Source organism: Charadrius vociferus, unplaced genomic scaffold (genome assembly GCF_000708025.1).
Source record: "Charadrius vociferus isolate BGI_N301 unplaced genomic scaffold, ASM70802v2 scaffold259, whole genome shotgun sequence".
NCBI lineage: Eukaryota > Metazoa > Chordata > Aves > Charadriiformes > Charadriidae > Charadrius > Charadrius vociferus.
The window spans coordinates 23,967-37,589 of NW_009661368.1; the positions used below are offsets into that span (position 1 = coordinate 23,967).

General features: G+C 46.3%; 1 protein-coding gene across 1 annotated transcript; it reads left to right on the forward strand.

Annotated features, from left to right (window-relative positions):
* Positions 1–3,157: 3,157 nt before the first annotated feature.
* LOC104293926 (somatomedin-B and thrombospondin type-1 domain-containing protein-like) lies at positions 3,158–12,211 on the forward strand (the record flags this gene model as incomplete). Its single annotated transcript, XM_009893480.1, has 4 exons — positions 3,158–3,352; positions 4,301–4,379; positions 7,049–7,225; positions 11,998–12,211. Coding segments are annotated over 4 exons (569 nt in total), but the record flags the coding sequence as incomplete, so codon positions are not given.
* Between the last annotated feature and the right edge of the window lie 1,412 nt (positions 12,212–13,623).

Genomic DNA, 13,623 nt, shown 5'->3' on the forward strand with positions numbered 1-13,623 from the left:
GAGGGATGCTGCCGGCGCTTGGCTTGCCCGCCCGGGTTGTGGTTCTCGGAGATGCTGGGGTTCCCCCGGGGCAGAGAGGTGGCAGCACCTTGCGTGTTTGTACGGGACAGAAATGTGAGACGGGACGTTTCCCGATTCAGTCAGGATCCCCCGATCCCTTTCCCTCTTGTGGGTTGAATTACTACGGATGGGATCAAATCTGCTGCTACTGCTACCCTGTGCTTCCCTGCAAGCGACATCGGCACCTCCAGCGTGTGGCTGCAGCTGTGGCGTCTGATCCGGTGAGAGCCTCAACCGTGGTGCCGGGGTCCCCTGGCAGCGCCGCCTTCCCAGGGAGAACAGCAGCACTCCCTCCATAAACGTCTTCTGCTAAAGGGCAGATGTGAATGAAGGAGATAAGTTATTTTAGTGAGCGGTGCAATCTCATATTCACAAACAGCATCCTCAAGGAGTCTTACCTGCTCAAATAATGCCTGTTTTTTTTTAAACCTGCATAGCTGTGCCTTAGCAAAGTTTTGCCCTAGGCAAATGGGTAGATATTCCCGTGATTTAATTCCCTTTTTCCTTTCAAGAGAGAGCTGGAAAATGGGTGGGAAATAAGTTCTTTCCCAAGTGATTAAAGGAAGCTATGGCTGTGAATGAGGACCGGCTGGCGGGTCCGCAGACCAAGTCCCGAGTACAGCAGAGAGCAGTGAGCGTTAAAGCGCTGCCCGCACGATCCCCAAAGACCTGCCCCCCCTGTGCCCTGAGGCGGGGCACCCCGGGGCTGCGGGGGGTGCAGGTCCCGGTGCCGGGGCTGCCAGGGGAGGGGTGCGCTGGCGCTGGGTGCCCCGGTGCCTTTGGTGTCCGAACACGGCTGCGCTCTTGGGTGTCCGAACCCTGCGTGCTGCACCGGGGATAACTGGGGTAGGCAGGAACCCCTCGTGTCTGTTCTTCATATTTCAGTAGAACAATAAGGAACCTGTGTTTGCGGGACCTCGCTGCGCGCCGTGAGGTGGGGGCAGAGGGGAGGGCCTGTGGCTACCGGAGGAATAACAGCATTCTGCTTACGGAGACCTGGCGAGAAAGCTGGGTTTGTGCGGGATGAGAGGTTTCTGCCTTATTTCTTGTGATTCGTTTGGGCTGGATGTAAGAGACCCAGTTCTACTTTGGTTTGTGTTGCCTTCGTAGCCTGCCCTTTTTTCAGTGGTTTTCTTTCTCCCGCCACTAAAGAGCTACTTTATCAAACAGACTTGTAAAACAAAATATTAAGGCAAAGGCATTAATATCTGACACACACACGCACAAAAATAGTGATGCGAACAGAATATTCCGAATAAATTAGATGCACCAAAGGCTTTTTTTTTTGGTGTAGTATATTGCTGCATATATGAAATATCTCAATTACTCGGATAATTGATTTAATTCCTAATGTTTGAATAGGTTTTAAAAGCTGTTTATGGACACTTTAGACAAAGAAGAAAAGCAGTAGCATTTCAAAGATCTTCCTAAAGTTTCTGAAGACAAGGGCAGTTTCACATGAGGTTAATGCAGTTATTAGGGGTTATCAGTGTTCTGTGGGAGAATAAATTGAAGTATCAAGCTTGAGCTGCTCAGAAAGATTCACAACAGCATTTAGCAGCTTACGTCCCAATAAAATCAGTGGGACTCGGGCTTTTGAATGCCTTTGTAAATTGAAGTGTGAATGTCTGTTACTGTAAAGTGCTGAGCATAGTCGCTCTTAATGGATTTGAACGGGCTCATCTGCATCTTTAAATTGAGGGATAGATCAGTAGAGGTGCTGGACTCAGAACTGAGGAATGCCTCATGCCTGAGCTCAGCATCATGGGTGAAATATTTCTGTCCTTGGGTAGTTTGCCTCTTGAGTACTCACAGGGACTTTGGTAGAAAGTAGCTTGCAAGTGTATGTAAGTGTGGTGTGTGCTGGCCTTTTGCTGGTCACTGTGTGCGTGGGGCACCCAGTGGCTGAACCAGCAAGGCAGGAAACCTGGTCAGACACCTATTCACTGGGACAACTGAAGTTTGATGTCCTTAGAAGTCTGGTGCGGTGTATTGTCATACACTGACCCAGCTCAGTCACAAGGCTGAGAAATGCAAGGAGAGGGACTGTAGCCAACTGAGAATACGTGGGGGAAAAAGTAGTATATGAGTCTAGGCTGACCTGCAAGTGTTTTTCTCCAAAGGTATTGCTCTTGATGGTTAGGTTGTGTTGGTTAGGTACAACTGATCAAGTATATCATGGGCTATGGTTCCACGTTGCCTTTGAGAGAGACTAGCAGGTGAATGCTCTTCAGTTCGAGTGATTCCTGTGTTATTCTTGCTAGTTCTCTCCAAAGATTCAATCCAATGAAACTCAACTATGGGTATGCTCATGGGGAAGAGATCATAAAAGGGGATATGTGACACAGGGAATGGTACCAGTGTGTTTCAGACTGAATGGATGGGATGTTAGATGCTGAAGGAAGATGTTTCTTTACCTGTGCAGAGGCCAAAGCTTAGGAGTTTGGCACTGTGCATACTATGGGAGAGCAAGTAGGCATGTTCCATGATGTGCAGATTTTTGAAGCGTTACTTAGTGCAGGTTCCCAAAATTTGAAGTCATGAGTCACATCCTCAGAATATTTTGGGGCTGGTTCCAACATGTACAAAGTGAAAAACATAGTATTTCATTTTGATTCTTGAACTCAACTCCAGCCTGCCATGCAATGGTCCAAACTCTGTGGCTGGTCATCGTTTGCTGTGTGACATCCTACGAAACAAGTCAGTTTCAGGCCTTATCTGTGTGAAGGATCTAGAACACCCTCCTTTTCCTCTGCTCTTTATCCAGCTCTTCCCCTACTATTCAATTTGACCTCCTCTAATTCTAAAACTTTTCTCAGTTCATCCAGTGCAGGTCCCAGTTGGCAGGGCAGGCTTGCAGTGGTGTAGGAGAGGGAGGTGACTGGCCCCATGTAGACTAGCCTGGATGGCAGGAGCTTCTGGGCAGACAATTTCCTGGGAGAAAAGCTTCTGGGAACTGCCCAGCACAACTGTGGAATAAGTGTGAAATAAGGAAGGTTGTACTGAGCGATGTAAAAAAATGTCTGTTCTGGAGAAGGCACATCACTGGCATCATTTCTGTAACCTTCCACGTGCCTGTTTGTTGCTCTTCCTTCAGTTATCCCCTGTGTCGTATCTCAGTGGAGTGTCTGGAGTGGCTGTGCAGAACCTTGCAAGACAACGTACCGTGTTCGGAGGAGGCATGTCATCCAGGAGCCCAGGAACGGAGGAGAGGCATGTCCTCCTCTGGAGGAGAGGGCTGGCTGCGTGGAGTACTGGACTCAGCAAGGAACAGAGTGCAAACAGTCCCTGAGTAAGTCCACTGAAAATGTAAGTGTCTGGGTAATCAGGGAGAGGACTCTTGTTTGGGTCAGCAGAGCTTATCTTTCTGTACTGTGTTTGAAAAGGGTTGTTTTCAGACACCAGCATGTTTGCTCTGGGCCTGCCTGGTGTAATGGGGAACAGAGCTGTTCACACAGGGGCTTAGAGATGTCCTTCCTGGGACAGTATTTGAAAGCAGTGCCTGCCGTTGGCGGAGATCAGCTGTGCTTCAAGAGTGAAATATTACAGGCCTGTTGGGATCTCTCTTGTATGAGTGTAAATCTCTGGCAACTTTGACAGAGTTGGTAAATTTATGCCTGTTTAAAACTTCTGCAAGTGAGTGTTGAATGCTTTTTTTCTTTTGTGTGTATTTATATTTATTTTATGAGTCATCCGCAAAAAGTCATGAAGGAGCAATATACCTAGCACAGGCAAGGTATGACTTCCCCACACTGGAGCAGAGTGCAGGCAGAGCAGACCTCCAACTAGTTTCTGGAGAAAAAGCCTGGTTTCGCTTTGTTCAAATCAACTTTTCATGACATACCTTTACTGATTTTTAAAAGAACTGTTTGTGATTTTTTGCTGCTATTTTGGGGTCAAAATCTGCCCTCTCCGAATGTTGGCTACAACTGACTTCTTCAAACCTGTTGAGAGTTGGTATTAAGTGAATATCACCTCCGCACTCTGTCTTTTGGGTGTGCCTGGTAAGTAGGCTTATTCTGCTCAGGCAAAAATCTGGCAACAAGACAGATTCTCTTTTCAGTGAAATGGTTAATGGTCTCGGATAATATGAAAATACAAAGTTAGAATTGTTTTTATCTCCCGCTGAAGATAAAACTGTATGACATTACAGGCCCATCTTTACTGTTCTGCAGACATAAACAGCCTTAGTGCAGTTTTGCCACTTACGCTATGTACTCTTTCTCTTTGATATATGCAGTCCCAGCATTAATTACAACAGGAGGGTTTGGAAAAGCGAGGAAAAAAAGAGCCGCGGCTGATGGCAATGAAAGAGCAGGGTAAGTTGGAGGCTCAATACAGGGGCTCAGTAATATTTCACTTCAATGTCTCTCTGGTTGCAGTTTTGGGCTCAGCTTTTTGCTGGTCAGAAATGGTATTTTCCAGTAGAAGGGAAACTTCTGCTTCACTAGAGCAGGGTGCTGCTCTCCTGTTATGGTTTGAGAAACCCACAACAATTTATTGTCGTTTAGACAATTATTCTGTCACCCAATGACCCCTCCCTACCTGGGAAGGGGAATCGTGGAAAAAACAAGGAAACCTGAGGGCTGAAATGTAAACAGATTTAATAGAACAAGACTAAATAATTAACATTAATAATACTAAAGGACCAATATTGATCCCGATACCAGTATAAAATATACAAGGATTATACTCAGCCCGTTCTATCAGTAGAAGCTGTGCACTCCCAGCAGGAGACGGCAGATGTGGGACACTGTGAGTGCTGTGGCTTCAGGGGGAAGGGAAGGGCTCAGGGGTCCGGCAGTGGGGCAAGAAGTTCTCAGGATCGCAGCCGTCATGGAACAGGGGGAACTCCTCAGCAAACTTTCTAATTTATATTGAATGTGACGTTCATGGTATGAAATAATCCTGTTGGCCAGCTTGGGTCAAGTGCCCGGGTCACTGCTTCTCATCCCTGCACCTGGTGAGCTCGAAAACACTGAGACCTTGAAACCCGCATACCAGATCTGGCTGTGAAGGAAATACTTTCACAAATTCAGACACTAGAGTCTTTTAAAAGTGCAGCATTCCCAGGTATTAGAAGAGAAATTAGTCCTGTGTCACTCAAACCAGGACATCTCCCCTCAGTGACAGTAAGACTGAGATTCAGCTTCTCATTCATGGCATCGCTGTTGTTTAAGATTGTGTGATCAAAAAGCCAAAGACCATTCACTTCAGCTTTTCCCAGTGTGGAATCTGGTGCAGTTTGCACATTTTTACCTAAATGGGGTAAATTCTGAGGGGGTGGAGTTTCCTGTCTTGTTGCATAGGAAGCACATCCCTCTCCCATTTCAGCCCCCCTCGGCTGTAACGTGGCCCGTTTTCCCCTGCAGCACTGTTGCACAGCACAGGTACAGGCAGGGTTGTGCTGAAAGCTCTGTCGCATTTTACCTTCTGAGACACAGCCAAACCGGGCTTGTTCAGCCTGGAGAAAGGGACACTGAGGGGAGACCTTATCGCTCTCTACAGCTGCCTGAAAGGAGGTTGTAGCAAGGTGGAGGTTGGTCTTTTCTCCCAAGTAACAAGTGATAGGACTGGAGGAAATGGCCTCAAGTTGCACCAAGGGAGGTTTAGATTGGATATTAGGAAAAAATTCTGCACAGAAAGGGTTATCACACATTGGAAGAAGCTGCCCAGGGAAGTGGTTGAATTGCCGTCCCTGGAGGTATTTAAAAGATGGGTAAATGTGGTGCTTAGGGACATGGATTAGTGGTGGTTTTGGCAGTGTTAGATTACTGATTGGACTCGATGATCTTAAAAGTCCCTTCCAACCTAGGCAATTCTATGATTCTCTGCTTGTGCTGCTCTGCCTCTGGGCTGGTGCCTCAAACACAGGGGAGCTGGCATCAGCCTTCCCAGTCCTCTTCTTTCCTGTTGGGGTCATCACTAGCAGCAACACAGTGCTGCAAACACAGTTTCCCAGAGCTGCTCTTGCAGCATGAGGCAGCCATGCACTTGTTGATTTATTTCCCCACGTGCTGTTGTACATGTAAGTATTTCCACAGCGCGTGGGTGCGTCCATCCCCCTCACTTAAGCGTCTGAAGGAAAGAGCATCTGTTCACCCTGAGCCTCCCTTGGACTCCTCATTAGTTGAGCCTTCTCCCTGTAAAATTCAAAAATGTGAGCACAGCTCTATTGCACGCGTATTTATCCTTGCTCTCTTGCCCTTGGATAAGACACGGAAGCAAACTGCTCACATGGTTCATTGTGCTACTTGGAGGTGTTTGGAATTCCCCGTGATGACTGATAGAGAACCAGTCTAGACTAGAACCCAATTCTCTGCTGTGTTTATGGATGGTTCTTGAACTTCCTTGGTTTTGCCCTTCAAACAAGGCCGGTTCTTTTGGGCTTTCCTCTCAGGTTTGGTTAAAACCAGAAGCATAGAAAACTGTGAGCAGGGCAGAAGTGCTGTGTCAATCTGGTAGTCCTTCCACTGAGATGGAAGTGAGGATGACAACCTCGCTCTGTCTCTTAGGAGGGAGATCATCACAAGGAAAACCTTTACAGACCGAGTCTTAGCTCCTGTCACAGGCTGCTCTGCAAAACCCATTATAAGTAACTGAGAGTAGATGATAGATAAAGTGTTGTTCAGCAAATGAATACCAGACTTGGAATTAGAAGACCGGTCTGTTGGATTTTTTTGGCTTTAGTCAAATGTTTGACTAATTTGTGTCTCTATTTGTAAAAACAGTTGTCAGTAATACCTGATATTTTTTTTGATATGGCAGTTGAAAACATCAGCAGAGTAGTTTTATTCCCCATTTAACCTTGTCAAAATGGAGGTACACCACATGTTCTGGTTTTCTATGACCTTGGATGTGGATGGGGTTGTGGTTTTTTTTTTTTCTTAATTGGTGATCTATGGTCACCCATAGTCTGGCTCTTCTGGTCCTGTGGAGGGCTCTAATCTGGTTATTAAGCTAACGCACTCTGTTATTCTGGTTGCAGGTACTGTGTTGAATTCCAGCTTGTGGCCATCACGCCGGGCTGCTTGCAGAGCCACCACTCGTACACTCACTGGATGCAGTATCTCAGGGAGGGCCACACCGTGTGCGTGGAGTGTCAGCACCCAGCTTTAGACTCCAGAAGTCTACATTGTTACGGGGATGGCAGTGGAAGCAAAAAGTAAGAGTTTTAGCTTCTGTTTTCATGTTGAATTTTTCATTCTTCTCCCTTGATCTGCTTGTCCCAGTTTTGTAATGCACTGCACGCAGCTCTCTGGAGCTCTCTACATCTATTAACTGGTCTTTGTTGAATACCATGAGTTTCTTGCAGAGATTAAATGACCTGGTGAAGCTCACGTATTAAACCAGTGGCAGAGCCAGGACTAAAGTGTGGGAGTACCTGCACTTACTGCTAAATCTCGCTGAATTTTAAGTAGCACAGTTGTGGAGTCTTTTTGTTTTAAAGACACTCCATCTGTGCTTCTAAGGTTCAGTCCTGTCAGATGTCAAATAAAATGTTTCTGATTTTTAAGCACTGGGGACTTTGTTTCTACAAGTGACCCTTTATGAGTACTTGTGGCGAGTGGCAGCTGGCTTAGGGACTTGGGGTATGTGATGGCGCATGAGGTTGGATGGAAGTACTGTTAAATCTTTGCACTTTCAGCATCCTTCCCCTGGAAAGCTGAAGAAGTTTTGGGGCGATTGATAGGGACCGCCCAGGTTGTACAAATTGGGCAGACTCCAGCAAAGATGAAGAGAATGGCTTGAAGCTGCAAAACACATCTATGGCAGAGCCAGTTCTGGTTCCCAGGCTTCTGCTGTGGTCACTGGAGGCACAGCTTCTGCATTGCTTTTATCCTGATACTCTTAACCCCGTTGCTAGTTTTTTAAAGGCATCCTCAGAAACGGGTCAGCAGCCCTGCCTGAGAAAATCATTGCCCATCAGTGCTGGGCAGGGGTATTTTCAAAACTTACATAAATGTTGACATAAGCACGTTCTTTTGAATTAGAAATTCTAAACTAGCATTGTCAGGCCTCAAGCACACAAAGTATTGCACTGCCAAGACTGCCAATAATGGCCTTCCTAGGCAGGGTTTTTCTCAGGCTTTTAATAAGAGGAAGTCATGTTTAGAGTCTTTTCCTTTCCTGCCTTGGCTTGTTTTGTACAAAGGTTCCAAAAGCTTTTAGATAAGGAAGAAGAAAATCTTACCTGGTGTGGCCAGGAGTAGCTCTTACCTGCATTCAACATGTAAATGGTTATAAAAGCTTACAATAATGTTATTTTACTAAAACTTTGGAGCCAGACAGGGTCATCAGATTAAGCAAAATGAAAAGTATATTCAGGAATTAATTTCCTCGTAGAGCTGCAAAAAGAGGGGGACATTTTTATTCACCTGATCTGGTGAACAGTACGGTTAATGGAGTGAAAGCACAAAGAAAATGGGACAGTGTCCTTTAGGAATGATCATCAGGTGTTGGCAGGCTGAAGGCTGGAGAGGGGTAGTGATGATGGAGTTGCGGTGAATGGTGACTAGTTCACTGAAGTCAGGACTCAGCCCACGTCTCAGCAGATGGTTTAAATCCATCCCAGTTGAGCAGAGCCTAGAAATTGTTCCCAGAGTCTTGCTGGAGGTAAGATGAACTGGTGGGTCCATTTCATTTACAGGCGTGTGAGAGCCAGTAGGGAAGCCAGCTTTTAACACAGTGAGCTTTTACCCCTCTAGCGTTACTGCCTATAATGTCAAACGAAGTAATGTTTGTGGCATTTTCTAGGCAGGTATGAGCTCTGTGTGTGTGTGTGTGTGCGCGCGCCAAGCTGAGGTACCATGTGTGTTCACTTGGGTTCATTGCCGGGGAGTAACATGGGCTTGGAGGACAGGCAGAGCTGGCCTGGGCTGGCCTGAGTGGTGGACAAAGCTCTTCTCTACCAAAGGCAGTGGAAGCACACTCCTTGAACCAGCAGTGCTGGGCAGCTTTGTCAGAGATGAATGTGGGGCTGGTAGGTGGAACAGAAGTGATGTCTCTGGTCTGCAGCTTGCTCATCCTCTGTGTGTGTGTGTGTGTGTGTGTGTGTGTGTGTGTGTGTGTGTGTGTGTGTGTGTGTGTGTGTGTGTGTGTGTGTAGCTTCCCTTACATTTCACATGGATGTTCTGGATAACTCTCAGGTATCCCCTAGATAGGTAACCTCCAGGACATGGTCTGGTGTTCTTTATCACTATCTGACCTTACAGTGGTGGGTCAAGGAGACTTGTTGTCCAGGGCTGGGTATCTTGCTTGATTTTTCTTGATATCAGCAACTCAAGTGCAAGTATTTACTATAGGCATTCTTTATATGAACAGAGCTGCCCCCTAATTTGTTTCCAGAAATAATATACTTTTTTTACCAGGTTGCATGGAGGAAAAAAGCTGATCTCTCTTATCTCTGAGAAGAAATTGAACTGTTGGTGGGGACAGCCATTGAGTGGGATGAGGGAAATGTCTGTGAAAAGGCTTCTGCCTTCTGTTAGAGACCGTACCTGAGCAGGCAGTCCTGCAAGGGAGCAGTGCTGTGAGAGGGTCGCACGGTGAGCTCAGGTTGGGATTCGCTGGCCGGACGTGTAGGGCATAAGTGTGATGCTTGCAAAGAAAGGTGGAGGAAGATGGAAAACCCTCTGCTGCCCTGAGGAAGAGGATGGTGGGAGGCCAAAGCTGATGCCAGAGCCTAGGATGCAGCATGTGTTGAGTTTGCCTAGATCTGCTCGTGAGCCTCTGGCTGTATGCTCAGCTCACCCTCATTTTAAATTTTTGTTGGTGTAACTCTTGCCAGGGGACATGGTCAGTTTGTGGTAACCTCGGTGCGGTGGTTCTGCTGGCTGAGCCGCGCCATCGTGTGCTGGCCGGGTCTCCGGGGCTGCTGGCTGGGGCTGTGCGGGGAAGCATGCACAGCTGCTGCTCTCCCACCCACACCGTGCCTGCGCTTTGCTTCTCGCCCCGTCAGTTCGGCAGCTTGTGCCAGCGTTTAGTTCCCCGAGATATTGTTCCAAGAGTGACTCTCAGGAAGGAAAACATCTGACAGAGTTTAAAATAAACTCATCCATGCTGGTATATTTTGATGAGTATTTCCTAATTATCTTCTTGTGTCTAAGTGGAGTCTGGCTTATAAATGCTTCAAGTTAAAGAGAGATGCTTGTTATCTGTGCCTTCCACCTGTCTCCCACTCTGTAGAAGACGCTAGTTCATTTTAACCCCTGTTATGAAGCTCAGGAAGTTTCACAAAGTCCTTGATTTGTGGCCAGATCTGTGGCCATCAGGTGAGGATTGCTAGGATAATCCAGCTTGTATTGGCTTTTTTCTTCTAGAAGGTTATGAGAAAGGCAGAGCATCGAGCCGGGAAACTGATCTGTTAATTTTGGATCATCTTCTGAAAGTTCTACAAATAAAGCACAGACTTGACATCTGCGAAATTGTTACTCTGCCTGTGTCTAGGAGGATCAGCTGCTCTTCATCATCTGGAGCAAGATGTGGTGGTTGTAGCACATAAATGTCCAGACTGCAGCAGTTTATGCCCATGCTCGTGGGACGGAGGGAGAGAGAGGGTGGATGGACTTGATTTATAGCAAAGTTAGCATTTGCCTTCCCCGCCAGCAAGATGACAGTAAGCAAGTTTAGCTTATGTGTTTAAGGAGTAAAGCCTTTTAAAGGTAAAGCTGCAGCCCTGAGTTTTGAAGGGCATGGGACTGCTCCGTGCACAGCCTGCTTTATCTGGGATCTTAATCCTCCCTGTGAAGATCCTGGTATTTTTAAATGACCCCAAGCCAAAAGAAAAATACAGTGAGCCTTTTCCAGCCATGTGCGATGCATAAAACCCTGCTTTGGAGCATGACATCTCATTAAACCAAGGAAAGGGTTATCTTTGTGGAGCTAGAGTAATAATACCAGTTTCAACAGAACCATAAAACAATCAGAAGTTAGGGATCTGTTGGGCTGTTCTGTGGACGGCTCTCTGCACAGGGCAAGAGTTGATCCAATTGTGGTATTTGTTCTTCTCCAAAGGTCAAGGCTGGGACACGCTGATGTGAGGAATTCCCTTGAACCACTAAATGCTAACATCTGGGAAAGAGCACAGTGGCTATAGCAAAAATTCAGTTTCTGTGGCCATTAGGCCAGGATTGCTTGTGCAGCCACTGATTCTGAAAGATGGCTTGTAGATCTGCTTGGGTGTTTTAACAGGATATTCCTCTGTTCAGCTCTGGTCAATGTATTGATGGACTGCCTGGGAGAAAAGTGGGGGGTCGGTGGGTGGGTTGGCTGGGTTTTTGTCCTCTATTTAAGAGGCCTGTGGGTAACCTTGTTCCAACACTTGTGGGTCTGGTCATCCAGAAGCCATGTCAGTGTGTAGCTGTTAGCAAGGCGGGAAAGCTTAGGCAAGTGTTCCACTGCCATGGTTATCCAGAGATGCTCATGTCCCTCCACCTGCTCACACAGATGTGCTGTGTGTTGCATGATATGTACTTATTCAGCATCTCCATGGCTATGGGTGGCCACAGAGCTCTGCCCACTGCAGGGAAGCATGGTGTTCTAAAGAAAAATAGAGAAAGAGGTGTTTTGCCCGCTTTGCTACCTGTCAAGTGTTTCAATACAGGAGTTATAGGGATGTCAGAGTGCACCTCGAGGGAATGTTTCTGTGAATCCTTTTGGACTTAACATCTACAGTACATGCTGCTCTAGGTTCTCCCAGTCCAGTGTTCCTGCCTGATTGTGCCTTTACTTCACACTATTGTAATCCTATGGGGGTCACTGTGGTTGCTTTTTCTTTACAGCAGTAGAAAGGCAGAATTGGGACCATGGAGTGAAAATCGGTATTAGCAAACTAAATGGGATTTACTGGGTGATTTAAGCCCTGGTCGTACAAGTGACTGTCCTGCAGCAGAGGTGCAGCACATTAACTTTCTCCCTCCTACGATTATGTTTCAGGAATCAGCTGTTGCACTGGCAGGCAGTAGGGAACCCTCAATGCAAGGGAACCTGGAAGAGAATTCGCCAGCTGGACACTTGCTCCTGTCCTTCTGTTCACAGCTTCTTGTTCATCTAACTTCTCCTGACACTCCCAGCGAGCAAGTGCTGTGATGGCTTGTCTGGCACCAACGTGCGGCAGCAGTAGGAACCACAACCAAAACAATGACTTCTCTATGTCAGAGGCTATGCCACTTAATTTCAAGAGGTTGCTGTCCGTATGGGGGCACCCTGAATCCTCTCTGTCTCTGTGTACTCTTCAATTTCCAAAGAAATCAGGCTGGCTGTGAAGTGCCAATCTCTTTCTGCCCAGCCATCTCTGAGAGAGGCCTTTCTGACCCTGATGACTTCTTGCAAATTCCCCCTTTCTTGAGCAGAATGAGAATTCACCCCGTAAGAAGTTGGGCAAAAAAGGCCATATGAATCCAGGTGTAATTATTATTTTTCCAAAGCCTCAATGGAGAATCAACAATGCAAAATAAATTAACTCAAGTGCCTTCTTTTCATGGCAACGGCACTTCATTGTGGATGATTCCTGCTTGTGCTTATATAGCTTTTCCTTCTGTTTTCACCTCCCTGGTCTCATCATTTCATATTTATCCTCAGTCTTACCGAGGGTTGATCTCGCACTGCTGAGTTAATGGCAAAACTTAGAAAAGAGCCTTTTCAAATCTGTGAGAATAGAAGGTACCAGGGATAAATGGGCCCTTGGGCTTCGAGTTTCAAGGAGCATTGCTGAGTTGCCCAAAAATGCAGTGCAGTCCTGGGGCTCTAAATAGGAAATCATCCCAGTTGTACCAGAAGGCCTAGATATAGCCGTGTCTTTTTGACTGGAAAATATTTGAAATATTTTTTTATATTCTGCTGATTTATATTCATACTTTTCTATAAATGAAAATAAAGGAGATCGGAGACATTGTCCCAGTGTGTGTCTATTGATTAATCTGTGTAGTGCCATCTCTTTAGTGCCTGAACCTGCCTGATTTATTCCAGCCAGTCTTGCTGCTGACTCATCTGTTCCAGCAGGTGAGACTGGAGGAAAAGTCGCTACGGTCCAGTTCTACTCAGGATTTAAAGGTAAAAGTCCAGCACCATGACCTTCAACTATACGGATGGGATATTTCTTTTAATATATATGTACTCCTGAATCTGCTTAAACAAAATTACAGAAAGGACTTCCGCTTTGTGGCAGAGCGCTGCAGTGATGAGCGTCTAGGTAATTAAATTTGTCAAAACCCAAGTGAGTGGCTGGGGGTGGCTCCAGAAGAGAGTTGTAATACTGAAGTCTGACTCTGGTTTAGGTTTGGATCATGAAATCCATCTAGTGACCATTGTGAGGGTCTTTCATGAAAATATTAAAGGGCACTGAGGATACGTGCTTGAGATGCTTAAAGGAATATGTGTAGTACAGCACTGAGAGGTCTGAAAGCGCGTGATGCCTCTTGGCCAGTACAGTAGGGATTTGAGAGCAAGGCTCTGCTTTTTATTGCATGTTACAAGCTGTCTCTGTGGATTAATGACTCACAGTGGGGTGATCTCATCCCAGAGTAGCAAGATTTTTTTTAAAAAAAAGAAAAGGGCTTGTTC